This window comes from Mangifera indica, chromosome 19, assembly GCF_011075055.1.
Source record: "Mangifera indica cultivar Alphonso chromosome 19, CATAS_Mindica_2.1, whole genome shotgun sequence".
In the NCBI taxonomy this organism is placed as follows: domain Eukaryota; kingdom Viridiplantae; phylum Streptophyta; class Magnoliopsida; order Sapindales; family Anacardiaceae; genus Mangifera; species Mangifera indica.
This window is the reverse complement of record NC_058155.1, coordinates 8,770,444-8,791,211: the sequence shown is the minus strand read 5'-3', so window position 1 is coordinate 8,791,211 and position 20,768 is coordinate 8,770,444. Positions and strand designations below refer to the sequence as shown.

Sequence of the window (20,768 nt, the reverse complement as noted above, 5' to 3'; positions counted from 1 at the left end):
CAACCATCAACGTAACAACTTATGGTGACACTTTGGGCATCCATTGACACAACAACTTGTAATGGTGTTATTAAACAACAACTCAATGCGGCCAACTTCGGGTTGTCACAACTACCACAAGAGACTTCATAGATGATATAACATGCTTCAACGGGCCTTGGTTTGGTTAATTGTGGCTTGACCACACTTGTGCGCATAATCAAGTGAATCATGCAATGGGTAGTGGTGCTCAAGCCACGATTCCACAACAAATTAGACAAATCATAATTTTATAAGAAGAGTTGTTAACAACAAACTATTTTATTAGATGGTTAGAGCTAGATTTAGCCGCTACGAGAAGGAGATAGAAAATTAAAATTAAAAAAAAAAAAAAAAATAAGTAGGAGAAGGGAAGAATTATATGGTAGTTTACATAATAAATGAAATGGTTAGACATTTATTAATAATTTTACTTGTTTGAAGTATAAAAAATCTTTTCAATTAATAGTATTAAATTCTAAACAAGGAAAATTGATTTATGTATTAAATAGATAAAAAAATGTTTTAAAATTCAAACACGTAAAACTAATGTATTAAAAACTGGCCTAATCAATCGATTCAATTTTTATTAAAAATTAGTTTAATAAAACTGACAAAATCGGGCTTGATTAAGTCTTATTGTCCTAACCTTTAATTTTAATATTTATTCAATTTTTTGAGTTTTTTTTGTTTTAATAAATTGAAATTTATATTTCAAAGAAGTAAATATACTTTATATTTATTAATAATTGTATAAATTTATTTATAATAAACATTATATTGTTTATATTTAAAATATATATTAAATATTTGATATTATTTAATAAATTTATTATAATTTATAATAAATTAAACAAATCAATTAAATTGATTTAGTCAGTCCAATATAAATTAATGAAACAATTATTGATCCGACCTTAAAAGCATGGTTAATAAATAGAGTAGAAGATAAATTTAGCATTTCATTGTGGGCGGACTTTTTAAAGCCTAAGCTGCCACTACAAGTCTACACCAATTTTCATAGCTTTAGTAAATTTTAAACTTGTTTTTGTATTATAATTATTGTTTAATCACATAGTTGCAACTGCACAATGATGTATTAATTATACAAAAGCAGACAAATTAAAGGTATCAGTCAAAAGGCCGGGGCTCCGATTCCGCAAAGCCGGCGGATTTTGAATCCGGAGTCGAGGCGTGACTTGCGAGTGGCGTCGACGTGTGATCCACGCCAGAGGTCCCTTCTGTTGTTAGTTAGCTTCTGACATTTCTACTACCTACGTTCTAATTTTCATGCTTCTCATGCCTAACCTTTGACCGTGTAATCTGCATAAAATTCAAACCAAATAAACGGGTAATTAGAAAAAAAAAAAAGAAAAACGAATCTTTCATCTCAATCGTATTACTATATATACACCTTGCATACAATTCGACATCTTGCAGTTCTTCAGCTTCATCAACACCATTTCCCTCTCTCGGTCTTCACAAAAGATGAAGAGCCGAACCAACGCCACTCATATTATATCTTCCAAATGGATTCCTTTTATCTGCTTATCATGTTTCGCTCTCGGTCTCATCTTCAGTAACAGGTATAGGTTTTTAGGATTTGTGTTCTGAGAATTAGGTTTCAGTTTCCTGTTCTGTGTTGGTGGGTTTGAATTTTTTTTTAATATCTGTGACGTTGATCAGGTCGTGGAACCCTCCTGAATCCTACGGTCAGTTTATTTCCAGTGATTGCGGTACTAAGAAAGTAAGTTAAGCCTACCAAACAATTTCACTCCTAATTTTCGTCAACCTCCGTTTGAATTTGTGTAATTTATTTTCTTACTTTTTTTGTGACAGAATATTAAAGAAGATAAAGATGTAGTGAATGAAATTACGAAAACCCATGATGCAGTTCAGTAAGTATAAACAATCTGATTATTTGTAATTCAGCTTAGCTAGTTTCTAATTTAGATTTCTTTTTTTTTTTTTTTAAATGGAATTTTGTTTATGCTTGGCTAATTTGGGTACGTTTCAGGTCTTTGGACAAGGCAATCGCAATGCTCCAGATGGAACTGCGAGCATCCCGGAATTCCGGGGAAAAAGCTAGCGTAGGAGGTTTTGCTTCCAATTTGACCAACTTGAACCCAACTAAACCGAAAGTGCTCATGGTTATTGGAATTAATACTGCTTTTAGTAGTAGGAAGCGGCGTGATTCTGTTAGGGAGACTTGGATGCCTCAAGGTATCTTTTTTTTTTTTTTTCAGATAATGGATTTTAATGTTATTGATTTCTTTTAATTGATTTTATTTTTTAAAATTTTTTAAAGGAGAAAAGCTTGTTCAATTGGAGCGTGAGAAGGGAATTGTTGTCCGGTTCATGATTGGCCACAGGTAAATTAGTTTGGTATAAAATAGTAGTTTCATGAATTGTGAAACAGTAGTGATTGAATAGGTTGTCCATGAAATTTGAATCTGACAACTTATAGTTCTGTTGCCTTTCTGGTGTCTCTTTTATAAATTTGCTTCAGGCTCCAATTTCTTCTTCTAAGAAATATGATCAACTTCTAAACTACCTTACCATATTGCCGTCATTTGTACACGGCAAAACTGAATTGTTAATTTTGTGTGATCATGTTCCACGCCATGTCCTTCACAAATTGTAATTCTAGAATTAAAGCTTTGAACGTAATAATCTGACAAAAGAAATTATGGTCATTCTTCTGTAAAATATCAAATCTACTGTGATCCTATTATACATAACCTGGGCTTATAAGTGTACTGGCTACCAAAATGATGTTTGGACATAGTAGTTGTTAATTATTTAGATTGAGAGTTTAACTAACAATTTCTAAAGGACTTTCGGTTGGCTTACTTTCCCACCCTTCTGATTACGTTGTTTCTATGTAGCTGATGGCTCCTGTGTTACTTTTTTAATGACAAACTCTATAAATGTGTTTGTGTTGTCAGATAGAATTTAGAGCTGATGCATTGTTGTTAATGTCAGACAACTACGTATAATGACACATTATTAGGCTTAATTCTGTGGACTTTTTGCACTTTATACCATTCTACATCTCATATGTGTCTGTCATATGTTACTTATACAATTTGTTTTAGTAACTAAATATTGAAAAACAGTATTGTGCAGTCATCTGTAATTGAGAACTGAACCAAAATTTTATCTGGCTTATTTCATACAGTGCAACATCCAACAGCATTTTAGATAAAGCTATTGATTCAGAAGACGCTCAGCACAAGGACTTCCTGCGGCTGGTAAGAAGCGAAAAAAAAGTTATTGTGTTGTGTTTGTTTGGAAAATCTATGAATTTTTCCGGGACTTTGTGTCATCTTCAATTATCTTATAGGAGCACATTGAAGGATACCATGAATTGTCTGCAAAAACAAAAACGTTCTTTGCCACTGCTGTTGCAAAATGGGATGCTGACTTCTATGTCAAAGTTGATGATGATGTCCATGTTAATCTAGGTATGCACTTTTGCTGAAAATTTACTTTTAATTTCATTATTGAATGATAAATGTTTTTTAAATACCATTTTTGAAGTGGAATTTCTAATCTTGCTTCTGTAGGTATGCTAGCTTCTACTCTCGCTCATCACCGTACAAAGCCCAGAGTTTATATTGGGTGCATGAAATCTGGACCTGTTCTTTCTCAAAAGTAATTCCCCTGCTTTATGTTATTGATAATGTTACTGTTCAATTTACTTAATATCATGTGTGCAGAGATGTTGTATAAAGCTTATTTAATTCATTTGTCTTTCCCCAGGCATGTCAAGTACCACGAACCAGAGTACTGGAAATTTGGAGAAGAGGGGAACAAATACTTCCGTCATGCAACTGGGCAGATATATGCAATTTCGAAGGATCTTGCCACATATATCTCTATCAACCAGTAAGCATTGTGAATTTCTTGTGAAAGTAGCCTAATTTGTTACATTGAGAGTTCCCATGCAAAAAGGCTTCTAGTTTACCATCCATAATGCTAGTGTTCAAGTGCTGATTAACAAAGAAATTTCTTGTTTACTTGTGCCTTTACCATTACCAACCACCACGCTCTTGGCATTGAATCTGTGAGTGTCCTCATTTTAATCATTAAAAAGATGTATATTTCACAAGTTGGCATTAAAGTTTTGGTACCGCTGCATTGTATATTATTGAAGTTGACCATTTGGAATGTGTAACAAACCAAAATCACAATGAAAATGCCAAGGACTATTCAAATGTAAATCCATGCCTATCTGTCTAAAACAGATTGGTTTTGGATCTGGTAGCTTTTCAACTATGAGCTATCACACATACAGTGAGCCAACTAAGTTCTTTGACGTGATCTTTGTGACTGCAGGCCTCTATTGCATAAGTTTGCCAATGAAGACGTGTCACTTGGTTCGTGGTTTATAGGTCTTGAGGTTGAGCACATTGATGACCGCAACATGTGTTGTGGGACTCCACCAGGTATGATTTTGAAAAACTATGACTATCTGTTTTTATGCCAATCTGATACCTAGGTATGGTAACCTCTGAGGTTCTAGATGGGGATGGGACATTCTAGAAAGAACAAAAAGGGAAGGAATTAAGCAGATATGTGGAGATGACAGACTACCATTTGGGAGTCACTTGTGAAACATTAAATGATGAAACTTAGCATCATTATGATTATAGCATATGACATTTTTATGTGCAGATGGGATGCATGAATTCATTTGTTGCATTTAGGAAATTCAGTATCAGCTCTATATCCTAAGCCCTCGTTATTTGTCTATATTAGGTTGGACCTTTTAAGTTGTGAATCTTGATCTATTTTTAAGGAAGCCATGTCAGGAATACTGTGTTTATAGAGACCTGAGCACTCGGTTCTACTTAAATTGACCAAAATATTCATTAGGTGGTTTGGTTCTTTCTTCTTGTTTGATTTGCATGTATTTTGTCTGCCTCTTTGCTGCAGATTGTGAGTGGAAAGCACAGGCCGGAAACGTATGCGTTGCATCATTTGATTGGAGCTGCAGTGGAATCTGCAAGTCTGTTGAGAAACTAAAGTCTGTACATGAAAAGTGTGGTGAAGGAGATAGTGTTGTTTGGAGTGCCCAGTTTTGAACCAATGCAAGCGGGAAGTGTTTCAGTGGAGAACATGTCGTCAACAAGGGATGAAAATTACAGACTTGAGATAGGGAAAGAAGTGGACTTATATAGATTAAAAAAATTCACTAATAGTCCAAATTTCTTGAATGTGAGAGATCCCCGTGCATTTGTTGTATAAGAGTCGACCCTTCAACTGGCTAGCAGCAGCAGGTGCCCAGATGTGAACCTGCAACAAATGGTGCATCATTCAAGATATGTTCTTCCCATAACAAGTTTGAGGATACAATACAAGGCCATCCATTCAAAAAATTAATTTACTTTTTTATTTATGAATTGAATGTAATTTTCTACATAGGTATATTGTTGTCAAAAGACTTTATGTACGGCCCCATTTTGTTCCTCAAAAATGCAATAACCCGTTTTGTGATAAAAAGAATGGCATTAGCCCAGTTGAAATTCCATGATAAGTTCTGTGATAGATATTTTTTCTTCTGAACCAAAATCAACTGTTTTTTGTGGAGTCCTTCATCTTGTCATTTCCTTTTGGAATGGTAAATTACATTACTGTAAAATTATTTCCATGTTAAGACTGGAGTACTGAAAATGTAATATAGAAGATGAATATAACGAAGAACAGATTAATTAATATAATGGAAAACGCTAAAAGTATAATCTGAAAAATAATAAAAAAAATAAAAAGTTCAATTAGCCAATTCGCTAGCTCACCCTACACGACCTGTCAATTACTAGTTTAGGCATAATCCGATCACTAGGCACGATAAGTCATATTTGACTGGTTTGATACTATCTACTGTTATATCTAAATTTCATATATATATAAAACTGGGATTCTCACAGAATAATTTTTCTGCAGCCTGGGAATTTTTTCGTGGGAAGCCTAGTAAATAAAATTGAGTAGGTTTTTTTTATTTTTAATCATTCGATGCTTAAGTAGTTAAGTTCGGGTATTTATATGTTTTTGTATTAGAAAATGTTATAAAATAAATATAAATTGTTTGCTCCCAAGTTATCGGGTTTCTCTTGGAAGTCTCCGCTTACTAAGTCCATTCTATTGCCAAATATCAAAAACAACCTTATACATCTGTTAATATCACTTATGCCCCTAATCAAATCATAGCTGTTCACCTCTCGCGCTGCTCAAACTCTACGCTGCTCTCTCATCACTGTAAGCTCTGATTTTTTTGTTTATATATTTTCAAACAATCGGACGGTGGAAGTTCAATGGAGAACGCGGACGTTTTCTTGGGCTTGCAAGACTTTCTGGAACGCATGCGTCAACCTTCTGCTGCAGATTTCGTCAAATCCATCAAGAGGTCCATCTCCTTCTCGCTATTGTTCTTTTTGAGCTTGAGACTTTCTTTTTCTGACTTGATCGATACGAATTTTGTTTTGAATTGAGCTATCGCTGTAGTCTGTCTGTTCTCTTGACTTTTAAATTAAGTCAATGCTTGTAATGCTTCAGCCAGGGATTCGTTTAAACGCTTAGTAAACGAGCCGATGAATCAATGAGAAATTTTAAATTATGAAACTCTTTTTAAAATTTAAGGAAGATTATGATGGATAATCTCAATTTGACGGATTGATGTTCGCTAAATATTTAAATCTCTAAGACATGTGGCTCAGCTAGAATTTTTCACCGTTTTGTTAGCGTTTAAATCACTTGGCAAAATGCCTCTAATTTCTTGCTTCTATGGTCGGTGGGGCACCTGTTATGAAAGCATTGTTGAAGAGGTTGGTGACATAATAATTTATTGTTGGAGGTTTATTTCTTATTAAAAAAAGAAAAAAACTAACAAACAGACGTACAAAATGTGATTCAGCCTTAATGTTAAGAGATTTTCAATCGATTTGTTGAGTTTTTATCTAATGGTATAGCTGATTGCTAGAACCAGGTACATTATTTGATATGAAAAAATGTGAAGTAATTAGTTAAGTAGCAAATTGTTTGACTAATTTTGATTAATTGTGAGTCTGTGAAACTCACAGGTCATGATAATGCTAGATTTGAGCTAGAAACCCAAGATGGGAGGTTGTTTGTTCATTATACAAATCTCTATATTGCAGCATTTTTTATTTATTTATTTTTATGTGGTTTATTGTTATTGTTTATGAGGCATTCATGCTTGAGTTTTTGAATGTGAAATGTTTTCTTGCAGTTTCATTGTGTCATTCTCAAACAATGTTCCTGATCCAGAAAGGGGTAGTGCTGCAGTGCAGCAGTTCTTTGCCAATATGGAAGCCGCTTTCAGGGCTCATCCACTTTGGGCTGGTTGTTCAGAGGAGGAGCTGGAGAGTGCCGGTGAAGTGAGTAACTAGGGATTCATTTGTGTATGACATCTTTTTATTGATAAATTCTGGTAGCTTGACGTTAACTTTTGTGTGTTGTGTGTGTGACTTTATATAATAGAGAGAATTTAAAGCCACAGTAGTGACGTGGAAAGACTAAGTAATGTTATTGTTACACAATGGAAATCAAATTTAAAAAATAAAGTGGAGACGTGAATCTGTTTTTTTAATCCTTTTGAAGTGATGGACAACAATAGCTACTAGGGTTAAATCATATTGTAGATTACTCACTGATAGAACCTGCCAGATAAATTCTTAGATTTCTCTTCTACATCTGAGATTGAGAACCACATCATAGTGAAAGGAAACTGTCCATAGAAGATGATCTTTGAAATCGCTCCAGTGCCAATAAATCATGAGGTTACTCTAAAAGAGATATTGGCCAATGAGAACTAGAATAAATTGTGGGATCTTTTTTACTTTTGAGAGAAGGGGTTTACCCATGCTTCTATATTTACTGATGAAACAAACTGTGCTTGGAGCTTGAAGGCGTTAAATGGGACTTTGCTTGCATTTTTGGTGATCTAAACTAAAAGAGAGCAAAACAATGCCATTTCAGTCTAAAAATAATTTTTTTTGGGAATTTTGGATCTATTGACTTTGGCCTTTGGGCCATGATAACAACTAAGGGAAATTGAATTATGGAAATTTTTGGAAGATAGTTATTGTCAAGTCTGTTATAAAACTACTACATAACTTGATGCTATACCACATAAATTTCATTTCTTAAATGGACTTTACTTCCCAATAATTTTTTTTTATGTGGATTATACTTCTTATTAAGTGACTTGTGTACCTTTGAATTCTTCACGTACAGGGGTTGGAGAAGTATGTAATGACAAAACTATTTAACCATGTATTTGCATCCATTGCCGATGATGTAAAATTTGATGAAAATCTTTATGAGAAGACTGCTTTGGTTCAACAATTTATTCAGCCTGAATATTTGGATATTAATTCTACTTTTCAAAATGAATCATCATGGCTTGTAAGTGGAAGAATTTACATTCAGTTGATTTTCTCTCTGATATGTAGAATACTTCTCCCTCTAGAGGGTTGGCTCATTGGACTTGTTGACAGTATAAGTATGTTTCATGTAGAAGACTTACGACATTTAAAGCATTCTCTGCATTTGTTTTACACAATTGGGATTTATGTTGGATGCTATTTTCATGTAGGGGCCAAGATTTATACTTTTTTTCATGCTATTTATGAGTAATTGTTACTCAGGAAAGGCTCACATGCTATATATACCTGTTTATATTATTACAATTTTGAAAACATGTTATATGGTTCTTTTCTCCTTGAGTTATCATTCTTGCATTTGATACTTAGTATGATGCTTGGTTTTCTCTTCTAGAAGTAACCCTGTATGTGTCAGACAATTTTTCCAAAGTCTAATAGTTGACTCCCATCACTCTGCTTCTTTTTTTGAGATCACTCTTAGCCATGCTCTGTATGTAATAATAACCTATATTTGGAGGATAATTGTTATTTTAGCCCCATTAAAGAGAGTTCAAGGTGAGTGTGCTTCCAAAATTGTTGTCAATAACACTGAAATGATATAGTGCATGATGGATGTTAAATTAAACATGCTTTAAAGTATTTGACAGTTCTTTTAAGAAGTATGAGTTCTTTGTGGAAACCTAATCCAAGATATTGACATGCTGCGAGGATACATTCTTTGTAATTTCAATGATTTGAAGTCATTTGGCTTGTAGTGGGGAAAAAGTATATCTTTTAGCTTTCAGTTGAATACCCACATTTAAAAGGGAAAAAAACAAGTGGGACATTTTTTTTTTGGTAGTAGCAGCTTTGACTTGAGTAACCTAATGATATCTTTCTGGGTTCATTTATTTAAATATTGTCTTACTGAAGCATCTTTCTTTTTTAAATTGTCAGCTTGCACAGAAAGAGCTGCAGAAGATAAATACGTATAAGGCTCCAAGAGATAAGCTTGTATGTATTCTCAGTTGTTGCAAGGTTATCAACAATTTACTACTTAATGCTGCCAAAGCTTCAAATGAGGATCCCCCTGGCGCTGATGAATTTCTTCCGGTCCTAATTTATGTTACTATAAAGGTGAGATCGATAATTTAAGTGTGATACGTTATCCACATAATTTCTGCCTTGTATTTGTTTTTCTTTCTTGCGAGAAATGTAGACATGAGTCTTAACAACATCTAAGGGTTTCCATGCTGTGATGTTTTAAATTTTATTGAAATGTCATTTTATTTGTGATCTATATTTAATAGCTATGAAGGAATTACTTTGTATGGCTGATATTTTTCAGGCAAACCCTCCACAGCTACACTCAAATTTATTGTATATACAAAGATTCAGGTCTCAATCTCGATTGGTTGGAGAAGCAGCCTACTTTTTCACTAACATGCTCTCTGCAGAGTCGTTCATCTCAAACATTGATGCAAAAGCCCTTTCAATGTCGGAATCTGACTTTGAAACAAATATGGAATCTGCTCGAGCCCTTCTTTCTGGTCTTGCAACAGAGATGGACAGTATGCTTGATAAAAGTGATGAAATTGTTGGACAAATTTCCAGAGAAGAACTTACGGAATCCAAACATCAGGCACTAAATTCTAAGAAGGAAAAGGAACCTATTATATGGGCCAAGTCTTCTGAAACCAAGTATGGAAGTAAGAAATCAATGTCTGCTAATGATCAGGCACCGATAACTAAAGTTCCATCCCTCTCAGAGTTGGAGAATAAAGGGGCAAATATGCTTTTGAAGGAGGATAAGGCGAACAAAGTCTTTCAGGAGTATCCATACTTATTTGCCCATGTTGGTGACCTTACAATCAATGATGTAGAAGACCTGCTAAATAATTATAAGCAGCTTGTTTTTAAATATGTTTGTCTTTCCAAAGGGTTGGGTGGTGCTACTTCCTCTTTTCCTTCTTTGGATTTGAATATTCAATCCCAACATCATGCTGAAACTGTGAAGGAATCTGAAGATCACAGGATATCAGAGCTGAATGATAAACCACACATAAATACCAGCAGCTCAGATGATGGCTCTAATCAAGCTTTGGTTTCTGGTGAAGATAATGTCGAATCTCAGTTGCTGGACAATGAGGCAAGTGTACACGAAGATGGGAAAAATGATGAGACTTCTCAATGAACAATTTCTGGAAAGGCATGTCGCGTAGACATACATTGAGTCTTCAATGGGGTAGCCAGGCAGTCAGGCGCTTTCTTTCTCGACTTGTGGTGGAAAGCTAAATTGTTATAAAAATAGCTTTGGAAGCAGAGAGTGTACATGCTGTCTGAATATAATTCCTAAACAAAGGGAAGATGTGGGAATATCGCGTTTCAAGTTCATCAAACAGAACTCCTGAGAAGATGCATATTCTGCATCCAGGTCGCTTCCATTCAACATAACCGGGAAATGCATATCAATCATATGCATTCAAGGTACTACCATTTATGGGTGGCTTTAGATTAAAAGTTATAGGAACTCAGAACATAGGAAGTATAGTTCACAGATAGCTGAGGGGATAGAAAATGTTTGGGATGTTGGGATATAGCCCTAAGTAATAGTCCCTTTTTAACTGTGTTTGACCAAAGATAATTAATATTTTCATCAATGAACATGAAAATTTATATTTGTCTACTGCCAAAAGATGAAATCACATTGTTGAATATGGAGGTGCATCAAATATGGTTCAATTGATATATCATCATCAATGGTCATAAATATTTTTCAATATGGTTCCATCTTTTGAGACGAAATTGTTGAATATGAAGGTGCATTAAATGTTTTCAACTCCTAAATGTGTCCGATACCTATCCAAGGTGTTTCAGACACACAGAAAATGAAAGGAAGCTGCGTGGTTTCAATCATCTAACTTTTCACATTTGGAGGACTTGGGGTCTCTAATTAGTTGGGCAGAGGCCTTATATAAATTTATTTATTTTTTGAAAGAAGGAAATCTTCTTTGAGTTAGGCTGTTTTTTTAAGTTTAAATCAATCATATTAAATAGATAAAATTTTAAATTTAAATTAAATATAAATAAATAATTTAATCTTAAAATATCATTAAATTCTCATTCTTCTTTTATCATTGGAACTTTCTTTTTCATGCAGCCCTAATATAAATTTAGTAAAACCACACAAACGAAAAAGACCCATCTGTTCAGAGGGAGCGAGCAACGCAGAACAAAGTTACAATAATAATTTAATGCCTTAGGCCTGCCTTGGGCGTGATTTTCTTGGCTTGTTGATTGTCTGTGCTGTGCAAAGCTAGCCAGGCAGGCATATCATCTCGGAGATCGCCCTTTGTTTCTTGTTTTTTTCTATATAATATTTATACAGAGGGGACAACACCTTTCTACGAATCAAAGCTGACAGAAACCGATGTGTCAAGTCAAGACAAATCTGGGGCCATGAAATGCCTAATTCGCACAAAGCGCTTTTGTGAGGAACCATTGACTTGAAGCTCGAACTCTTACGTGTTGCTTCATGTGATCATATCTAAAGTTAGGCCAACAAAACACGAAAGTGAAGATAGGAAAATAAAATAAAGAGTTGGAAATTGGAGGGTTCACGTGCCACCCACATGGTAATTGTGTCAGCTAAATTTTATTTATTTGAGTTCTTTTTTTTTTTGTTTTTAACCTGAAAATTTTATTTAAATTAAAATTGTTGTTGGGACGAATTTAATTATATTAAACAAGTAAAATTTTAAATTTAATAATTAATCATTTAATATTATATTAAATAAATAAATTTTTAATTTTTAAAATATCATTCAAAAAGATTTAAATATTTATTATCTTATGTTTAAAATTCTCTTTTTTGCACCTATTAAGAGTATTATTTAATTGATAAGTAATATTATATGTATAAATAATTTATATAATTTTATGTATAAATAATGACATATTACTATATGATTAAGTAATTTTAAATTAAATATAAAATAATATTTATTTATATAATAATATATCATATTTATATAAAAAATTATACATATTTTTTTTATAATAATTAACTCTAATCAAATCTTCACTTTTATACAAAAATCAATTATATTAAATAAAATAAATTTTGAATTTAATAATTGATCTTATAATTACTGAATCAAATAAATTAAAAATTTGATATTAATATATTATTAAAAAAATATTTAAACGTATATTTTTTTATATATAAAATTATTTTTTATTATTTAAATTACTATATAAAGTTAAATTATACGTATTATTTTTTCGTATAATTTGAATGTTGACAGAGCTGTATCGTGTATGCATCTCTCCATTCTGACACAAAGTCAGCATGTGGTTTGTTTCCCTTGCAGTGGCATGGCATGGGGCGACAGCTCTTATTTCAAAAATCCCATGCGTATGACGTGGCACCCTCTATATATTTTCACATTTTTTATCCAAATTAATAATTACGTTAATTTGATTAGTTACAATTAATTGATTCTACTTAATTATAATTGTTGAATTAAGAACTAGAAATTTCTCTACTTGTTCTACTAAAAACCCATTCAACATTTATAGCTTTCTTTCATCTCTATGTTTTTTCTACGCTAATAATAAAATTATATGCATATATCTTTTAATATATCATTAAATATATAAATAATATATTATTATATGATTAAATAATTTTATATTATAAATAAAATAAAAATAATACTATACATATTTATTTTAGATATATAAATAAATATATATTTATATATGTCATTATATGATTTAATATTATTTTACTCTTTATTTAAAATCACTCAATTATATGATAACATATATAAATGTATATTTATTTGTGTATTTAAAATAAGTATATATAATTTTATTGATAAAATAAAATCTATCATATAATGACTTATTATTTATATAACTAATTATATATTTAAAAGTATATATGCATAATAATATTTAATTAATATAAAAAAATAATACTATATATATCAAATTTTAAATATTTAATTAAATATTTAAATAATATTTTATTATATATTAAATAATATTTTATTTTTAGTTTAAAATCATTTAAAAATATTATCACATAATATTTATTTCTCTAATTATATATTCAAACTAGCTGTCCCTAGTTTTCGGGGAAAAAAAAAAGAACTTCCTTTTGGGCTCTGGCCTTCCCATGTGTTAATAAAATAGACTTCCCATGTGTCTTTTATCTTTCCTCCTCTAAATTTTAAGTCAAAAGGATCAGTGGACTTGAGAATTATACACTAACAATCTTGCTAAGCTACAACATTTTGTTCATTTTTTTGACAAACTCTCTCCTCTATTAATGCTCTCTTTTGTGATGAACCTTTTCTTCAAACTTCATTCTCATCCTGACCCAACTCTCTGTATCTCTCTTTCTTTCTCTCAACACCATCCAAACACAGACATGGGAAATGGCTATAATCACCATTTTCATCACCAGAACCTGCATATTCACCACCGGACGATCTTGCCTATGCTTTGTTCAACGCCGTCCATCAAAGACGTGGCGGTTCCCATAAGGAAAAGCCGATCTACGGCCGTTTCTAACGACCCTTTGTCGCCTAGGATCGGCTGCATGGGCCAAGTTAAGAGAACCAACAAGATAGTCGGCTTCCCTTCTTCTCAAAAGCTCAAACTTTCCGCTAAAACCAACAACAACAATGTCAAGTACTTCAAACTGAAGAAGCTCTTTTCCGGGAAAAATCTCACTGCCAATACAAACATTACAACTACTACTAAGACAAAGATTGAAGATGTTAAAGAGGGTAATATCAGTTTTAAGATAGTCGAAATGGATCCTCCTTTGCCGGTGATCAAGAAGGCGGCAAGACCAGACGATAAAGTAGATGAAAACAGTCTTTGGAAAAGGAGAGCAGTTGGGGGTACATTGAAGAGCTTACAGCTGCAGCATCTTCAAATTCCAAGGCACCGACTTGAATTATCAACTCTTTGAATTGAATGAGTCTCTTCAAATTGCATCGGTGGTTTGGACGGTAAAGAGATGGGCATTCAAGGTTCAAATCCTCTCTACGGTATAAGACCGATCTATATGCCTCAAATGGGACCTCTCGTTAAACAAAAACAAAAACAGAAAAGGTCTCTTCAAATTTAAGTGTGATAAGATGAAATGAGAAATGTTTGCATGGAAAATGTATAGGATTTTGATGATACTTCAATTTTGATATTGTTCAATTATGAGTTTTATTTGATGTTATCAATCAGTCTGTATATGAAATTTTTGAACAATGAAATTAGATGTAGATTTCACAACTACTTTTCCTAATACAAAATTTGGTTTTGGGTTGTGATTTCTTGTCGGTTGTTATGGCAAATGGGTATAGATTTAGGTTAAGGGTCTGATCAAGCTTCTGTTTCATGTCAAGTTTTCAACTCACACCAATCACATTACAATAGTATTAATTATTAAGTCCCAAATGTTGGATTAAATTGAAAATCCCAGAGTTTGATTAGTGGGGTTGGACAAGTGATGTGATAAACAAATTTCTGTCTTCTAATAATAATAATAATGGAGAGATGCAGAATAAATAAATAAATAAATAATATCAAATTACTATTTTATTTTAAAATACTAAATATGGTACATATTATATTAATTAAAAATTAATAAAATAAAATTATAATAAAACCAAAATCATCCTTACAATCTTTCTAATATTTAAAATAGAGATAAATTATTATTTCATCATCATTAATAATAAAATATTATCTAAAATTATCTTAATAATAAAAAATAAGTACTTAGCCCAGTATCCCCACTGAAAGAAAAAATAGTTTTGTTTAGAAGCTTTCTGCTTGAAAGACGCTTCAAAAAGTAGAGGACCAAGGCAAGAATCTAAATCTGGGAAAATGATATGGATGAGTCTAAATAAAAAGCAATTCTAAAGATAATAAGAAAAATATGAACAAATACCTGGTGAAAACCTAACAAATTAGCAGAAACTAAATGAACACTAAACAAATTAGCTATTAAATTTTTTTAAAGGAATTATCTACCTACAAGTTTACAATTCTATTTGTAAGAAGTACACATGGGTTAATTACTACACATTCAGATAGAAAAAACAAGTGTTATACAGCAAGAATTTAAAGCCATGATCTGATGTTAAGATAATTTCATCAACTAAAAATCTATATTTATACAGGCAAAGGTGAAAATTACTAGTTAAACATAGAGATTACTTGAACCAACGATCAACTCTGCTCTTTATAAGGAGTCCAGATCAATTTGCTAACATCGACATCAAGACCACCACGACCGGCAGCTTTCAGATGCCGATCCAGGACCTTAGGATCAGCACAGATGACATGTTGCCCTTTCCTGTACTGAATTAATTCTAAGCTCTGTAGGGTAGTCAAAATATCTTCTGCCTTGATGGCTGTCATGTCGCTGAGCTCCTGTATAAAATACGGGATTGAAGGAAAAAAGTGTTGATACAGATAAAATTTAATGTATTAATACATCATAAGAAAGAGTAACACCAAAAGTATTTGCCATAAAATCAGCAATTAATGGGATAGTTTATTACATTTAGGACAACCCCGAATAAATTTCTGTAGTTATTGCTTATGCCCTTCCCAGTTGCTGCATAGAAAAGAATGAAGGAAAGCTACACAAGGGGCAGCTCAATATTCCTTTCCCTATCATTCATCTTTTTCACTAAAACATATCCTATTCTCTCCTGGCATTGCTTTGCTTCTCTAACACCTTAACCATGTGTGGATAGCGTGTTTTTCTTCTCGTTGAGCTTATGCATATGCATATATGTGTATATTCATCTATGTGGGAATGTATTCACACACACAAACATGTACAGCAGCACACCAGGCTGTACTATTTGGGCTTGAGTTTTGACAAACATTGGACTAATACACAAGTTAACTTTAATGCAGAGAGAATTTGCAATAAAAAAACAAGGAAAATAAGCAGGTATGTAAATTTTATGAGAATTCTGTCATATCTTGCATTTGAGTCTATTTCATGCCATATATAGAATCCAACAAGAGCATATTGTTAATTGGTTTTTCCCAATGACTTATGGTTATTTGACCTAACGAAATACATGGTGTAAACTTCTATCTGACATCCAGACATGATCCACACATGTTTGGGGAGGTAAACAAAGGTGCAGTTAAACAAAATAAACAGACTTGCCAGGATTTATTAAAGATTAGGAAAAAGTTATCTACCTTGATAGAAATATTGCCTTTGTGCTTTTTCAAGATGTCTAGAAGGACGCGGGTCCAGTATCCTCTGTAACTCAACAATCCAAGGTCAGAAAGAGGCCTTTCTGGAGTGCCAACTTTTCCTTCTTTCTTGGAGAGTTCATATGCTGCTCCATGTTAGAGATAACATTAGCAACTAATTCTACTAAAATAACAGAAGTATTTAACCATGAAAAAAGTATGACACTATCAAAGCTTTCAATATAGTGTATTCAAGACCATAAAGGATAAGCTAAATAGATGACTTTGGTATCCCCGCTCAAATCCACCGTGGATACTACTACTTAAACATACCACTGAATAGTCAAGAAAACACTACAACAAAGCACAGTTACACCAGAAAGAGTTGGAGAGATTCTGCCTTGGACATAGAACAGGGTCAATTTCTGGGATAAATTACATTATCAGTAGATAATGAGGTATTAGTATATAATCTTCACTTTCAAAATTTAGCTCATGCCATATGGACGATAGTTCTTAACAAGAAACTGATGCATAAAACTTCATAACAGAAAAACAAATGGTTGAAATTTCTTTCTTCATTGCATCATCAAAGCAGGCATTGCCTTTTTATTCATAGTTCAGCTTCTAAGGATTGCTTCTTACAGTACAAGGATATATCCATACTCATGCACACAGAGAACAACACTATTCTGTTAGCACTCAGGATCAAATAACAAGAAATGAATGCAGAGACTTACAGAAAGCAATCAAAAATTTTCCATAGCCCTTCCTTTGATAAGGTGGAAGGGTGAGGATACATGCCAAATTATAAGATTCCTCTGAATGTTTTTCCTGCATCACCAAACGAGATACACTTAGGTGCACTTAAATATTAGTGTTTCTGAAATCTCACATTCAAATTGCAAGCCCTCTAGATCAGATATGACCACTATAAGATGTGAAAACTTGATCCATGCAGCATTGAACAATATATTTTGTTTTCTTATTTTTTATTTAGTAAGAATACAAAAGAAAGATGCATTAACGTTTACCTTGGAAAAATATCCAACCATGTGGCATCCTCGATCATCGCATTCACACAATACGTAAAATAGAAACAGGTCAACATCATAGTAAAGCGTCTTGTGGTCAAGAAATAACTTAGCCAGATAACAAAGATTCTGCCCATAAACTTTGTTCTTTTTTCCATCAACCTGTTTCAAACATAAAATGTAGAAAAGATAACTCAACTATTGATTTTGTATCTGTAAGACAGGAAGGATATGGAATCAATTTTCTTTCCACCCTATAGATGCAAATCAAATCAAACACTGCGATTTCTGTGACTCAAAACTTTTAGAGTAACAAAAGAAGTTTACACCAAGTTTGTCTCCTTAAGCTGATATGAAACGTATGAAGTAGAGAAAGTCATTTGCTCAATTAGAAAGGTAAATGGGGAAAAGAATACAAGTTCTAGTCTACAGAAGTAGCAGAGGGGAAGAATGGGGGAGGGATACTAGCAGGTGTCCTGCTATGAACTATGATAATAAGACCAAAGTCAAATGCTTAAAGATCAAATTAGCAAGAAAAACCTACCTCAAACATGGACAGCGTACCACTTCGGTATATCTCATCACCAGGGGGATGCTTAAGATCGCACTTCCTCTACATATATGAAGAAAAAAGCGAATCAAATACTAAATCTGAGAAGCATGATAAACAAGATCCATGACATATGATACAAAGTATATGAAGCACCATGGTCACAGAATCCTTTAAACATTAGCATGTGCCACGTACATCTCACTCACTATTGCTCAACTATAACTTTTTGTTCAAGCATGTGCTAAAACATAAGCATATATAGAAACACAAATGGTAAATTTGAAGCACACTTACCATGTGCCTTTGAAGCTGTTCTTTGCGCTTCATGAAATTGAGACAGAACTCACAAAAGTACAGCTTCAAAGAATCATTGTATTCTGGAGGAAAAGGGGAAAAGTACCATGTCTCAATCTCGTATCTTCCAAGTTCTATAGTTGCAATGTTTTTCACTTTTGTGAATTCTTCATGTTCACGTAAACTGGCAGCGTCAAGTTCTTCATGACCCTATACAATCAAATTTACCAGCAGATCGAATTATTAAAAAGAAAGTTCTGACACATGAAAGTCAGGTCTCACAAATTCATCATCATTATAACATTTGATTAAACATTAAAACATACCTCTACATGTGTCTCATCAATCTTTCGTTTTTGATGGCGTGTCATTTTTAAACTAGTTACCTGAAAATAATATTGCAAGCACAGATACTAGTAAGCAATGTCCTCCAGTAAACCCAAAAATCTGAAGACATGATCATACTAGATGAACAGCTAGCAACCATGTTTGAACAGTGGTATGAATTGAAATAATAACTTTGACAGAACTGTGAAGCAAATAAGAATGTAAGACTGCAATAGTCAATACCTTGTCTTCCACCTTCTCATCAACGACTGCTTCTACAGAATCAAGATCAAGTTGTTCAAGCTTAACCCATTCATCAAGCCTCCGATTAACTGAGAAAGACAGATGGTAAAAGGAATATATGAACACATCAAATTTAATTATTCAGATTTGCATCATTAATGTAGCATGTCAATTGATAATCCACATGATGGATATCCCAAAAAGAATTCAAACTGTCATGCAATAATGCAAAGTTATTACATATCTTTATCTCTAACCACAACATTACATAATTACGATCTAATACATATCAAGAAATTTAATGTCATTCAATCAGACTTTTGATGTCAGCACACGCTCATCTTTCATCTACAATCATCAGAAAATCTTTGCAGGCAAATATATTAATTCACAACTTCTACCTGATTCCCTCAGCAAACCCAATTAAACACACGCATCCCTCCTTTTCTCCCCAAATCACTATAGCGTTTCCCACTAAATTACTTCACTTCCCACAAAAAAAGCAAAGACTTCCATTTACCTGTTAATATCCTAAATCCAACGTTTGTAATCACATTTTGAAGAAAATCAATTCCATCAAATTGCCATAAACCTAATCCTAATCCTAACCCTAACCCTAAATCCCAAATTACAGAAACCAAGAGCAAACACAAATCAAAAGAAATACAGTAGGGAACCACCACATCTCCTCAACCCTATAAGGCATCAAATTTGGAAAACAGAACCGGAATATTAAGGTTAGTTAAAATAAAAAAAGAAAAAGATTGCAAGAACTTACACTCGGTATAATGAACATAGTACTCGTAATCGTTGGGGCCACCGTAGTTTGTCTTACGGCGCTCAATGACCTTAACAGGGTGGTACTTTCCGTCCCTCCAACGGCACATGACACGAGTACCAACCTCCAGAGGTAGCATACTCGCCTTCCGTTTTCTCGAAGCTTCTGATTCCTGAGCCATCGCGGCTAGAGGAGCTGAAACTCCGTTGGTGGAGACTGAGGGCTTTTGATCTCCTCCGTTAGAGGTGGGGGCCGGGGTTGTGGAGCCGTTGTTTTCGGCAGTCGACGGTGCCTCTAGCGAACCCATCGATTTCTGGTTGTAAGCTACGAGTAGGCTCGTAAGGGATGCGGAACAAAAAAGGCAAAAAGTCTGTGGGCTTGGCCCATGGGCTATATTTCTTTGGAAATATTTTCTACCTTAAAAAAGGCTTCCGAAGTTCCGCTCTTTGCATTACCGGTACTCTTTACGTTTACTGGTTTATATTTGGCCAAGAGACCTAATCCCACCAAGATTTACTGCATTTACAAACTTTAATTTGTAAAATTTCAAAAGCCTTAACACTCAACTTTCTATTAAAATTCTCACTTAGAATTGGCAGTAAAAGTATTATTTAATTAAAAATATTTAAAAAATTAAAATTATATCATATTTCTCTCCCCTTATTTTATTTAAAAATTTAACAATTTTTCTGTCTAAAGTTTAAAAAATAATAATTTCTCATTTAAGTTTTTTTCTCATCTCTAGCAACCATTTGCTGTCTTCAACCATCAACCACTTTCCCTCCCTCTCAGTTTTTCTTCCTTCCCTTCCTGGCCGTCTTCCCTCTTTACGTTTACAACCTGAGCTCTTGTTGCCTGACCTGGCCAGATCAATGACCAAACAGGCTCGTCAA

General features: G+C 33.3%; 4 protein-coding genes across 5 annotated transcripts; 3 read left to right on the top strand and 1 right to left on the bottom strand.

Moving 5' to 3' along the window:
• The first annotated feature begins 1,171 nt into the window (after positions 1-1,171).
• Positions 1,172-5,552, top strand: LOC123203119 (beta-1,3-galactosyltransferase 7-like). Its single transcript, XM_044619298.1, has 11 exons — positions 1,172-1,604; positions 1,705-1,765; positions 1,858-1,916; positions 2,036-2,241; positions 2,327-2,390; positions 3,200-3,272; positions 3,365-3,485; positions 3,588-3,675; positions 3,784-3,909; positions 4,360-4,469; positions 4,960-5,552. The coding sequence occupies exons 1-11, from the start codon at positions 1,507-1,509 to the stop codon at positions 5,106-5,108; spliced, it is 1,155 nt and encodes a 384-aa protein (XP_044475233.1). The 5' UTR covers positions 1,172-1,506; the 3' UTR covers positions 5,109-5,552.
• Positions 5,553-5,995: 443 nt separating this feature from the next.
• LOC123203118 (vacuolar protein sorting-associated protein 9A-like) lies at positions 5,996-11,100 on the top strand. Of its 2 annotated transcripts, XM_044619296.1 has the most exons (5): positions 5,999-6,427; positions 7,271-7,418; positions 8,278-8,448; positions 9,363-9,542; positions 9,754-11,100. In XM_044619296.1, exons 1-5 carry the CDS (start codon positions 6,336-6,338, stop codon positions 10,597-10,599), a joined length of 1,437 nt encoding a protein of 478 aa, XP_044475231.1. In that variant the 5' UTR covers positions 5,999-6,335; the 3' UTR covers positions 10,600-11,100. The 2 variants fall into 2 exon arrangements, with proteins under 2 accessions (XP_044475232.1, XP_044475231.1); XM_044619297.1 differs by lacking the exon at positions 8,278-8,448 and having other exon boundaries at positions 5,996-6,427.
• Positions 11,101-13,845: 2,745 nt separating this feature from the next.
• On the top strand, positions 13,846-14,394 carry LOC123202898 (uncharacterized protein At1g76070-like). Its single transcript, XM_044619050.1, has one exon. It carries the CDS (start codon positions 13,846-13,848, stop codon positions 14,392-14,394), a length of 549 nt encoding a protein of 182 aa, XP_044474985.1.
• A 1,097-nt stretch (positions 14,395-15,491) lies between these two features.
• LOC123203653 (histone acetyltransferase of the MYST family 1) lies at positions 15,492-20,250 on the bottom strand. Its single transcript, XM_044620098.1, has 9 exons — positions 19,876-20,250; positions 19,098-19,186; positions 18,854-18,913; positions 18,528-18,737; positions 18,225-18,293; positions 17,681-17,842; positions 17,387-17,480; positions 16,650-16,792; positions 15,492-15,857 (listed from the first exon to the last, which is right to left on the bottom strand). Exons 1-9 carry the CDS (start codon positions 20,180-20,182, stop codon positions 15,654-15,656), a joined length of 1,338 nt encoding a protein of 445 aa, XP_044476033.1. The 5' UTR covers positions 20,183-20,250; the 3' UTR covers positions 15,492-15,653.
• Positions 20,251-20,768: the final 518 nt, after the last annotated feature.

Excerpts from the sequence above, each read along its gene's own strand:
- LOC123203119 (XM_044619298.1), top strand. The coding sequence starts at position 1,507 with ATGAAGAGCCGAACCAACGCCACTCATATTATATCTTCCAAATGGATT. Across the intron at positions 1,766-1,857 it reads GTGATTGCGGTACTAAGAAA|AATATTAAAGAAGATAAAGA; the intron begins GTAAGTTAAGCC and ends TTTTTGTGACAG. Across the intron at positions 4,470-4,959 it reads GTGTTGTGGGACTCCACCAG|ATTGTGAGTGGAAAGCACAG; the intron begins GTATGATTTTGA and ends TCTTTGCTGCAG.
- LOC123203118 (XM_044619296.1), top strand. The coding sequence starts at position 6,336 with ATGGAGAACGCGGACGTTTTCTTGGGCTTGCAAGACTTTCTGGAACGC. Across the intron at positions 6,428-7,270 it reads TTCGTCAAATCCATCAAGAG|TTTCATTGTGTCATTCTCAA; the intron begins GTCCATCTCCTT and ends GTTTTCTTGCAG. Across the intron at positions 8,449-9,362 it reads AAAATGAATCATCATGGCTT|CTTGCACAGAAAGAGCTGCA; the intron begins GTAAGTGGAAGA and ends TTAAATTGTCAG.
- LOC123202898 (XM_044619050.1), top strand. The coding sequence starts at position 13,846 with ATGGGAAATGGCTATAATCACCATTTTCATCACCAGAACCTGCATATT.
- LOC123203653 (XM_044620098.1), bottom strand. The coding sequence starts at position 20,182 with ATGGGTTCGCTAGAGGCACCGTCGACTGCCGAAAACAACGGCTCCACA. Across the intron at positions 19,187-19,875 it reads CTATGTTCATTATACCGAGT|TTAATCGGAGGCTTGATGAA; the intron begins GTAAGTTCTTGC and ends TGTCTTTCTCAG. Across the intron at positions 17,481-17,680 it reads TGGTTGGATATTTTTCCAAG|GAAAAACATTCAGAGGAATC; the intron begins GTAAACGTTAAT and ends TTGGTGATGCAG.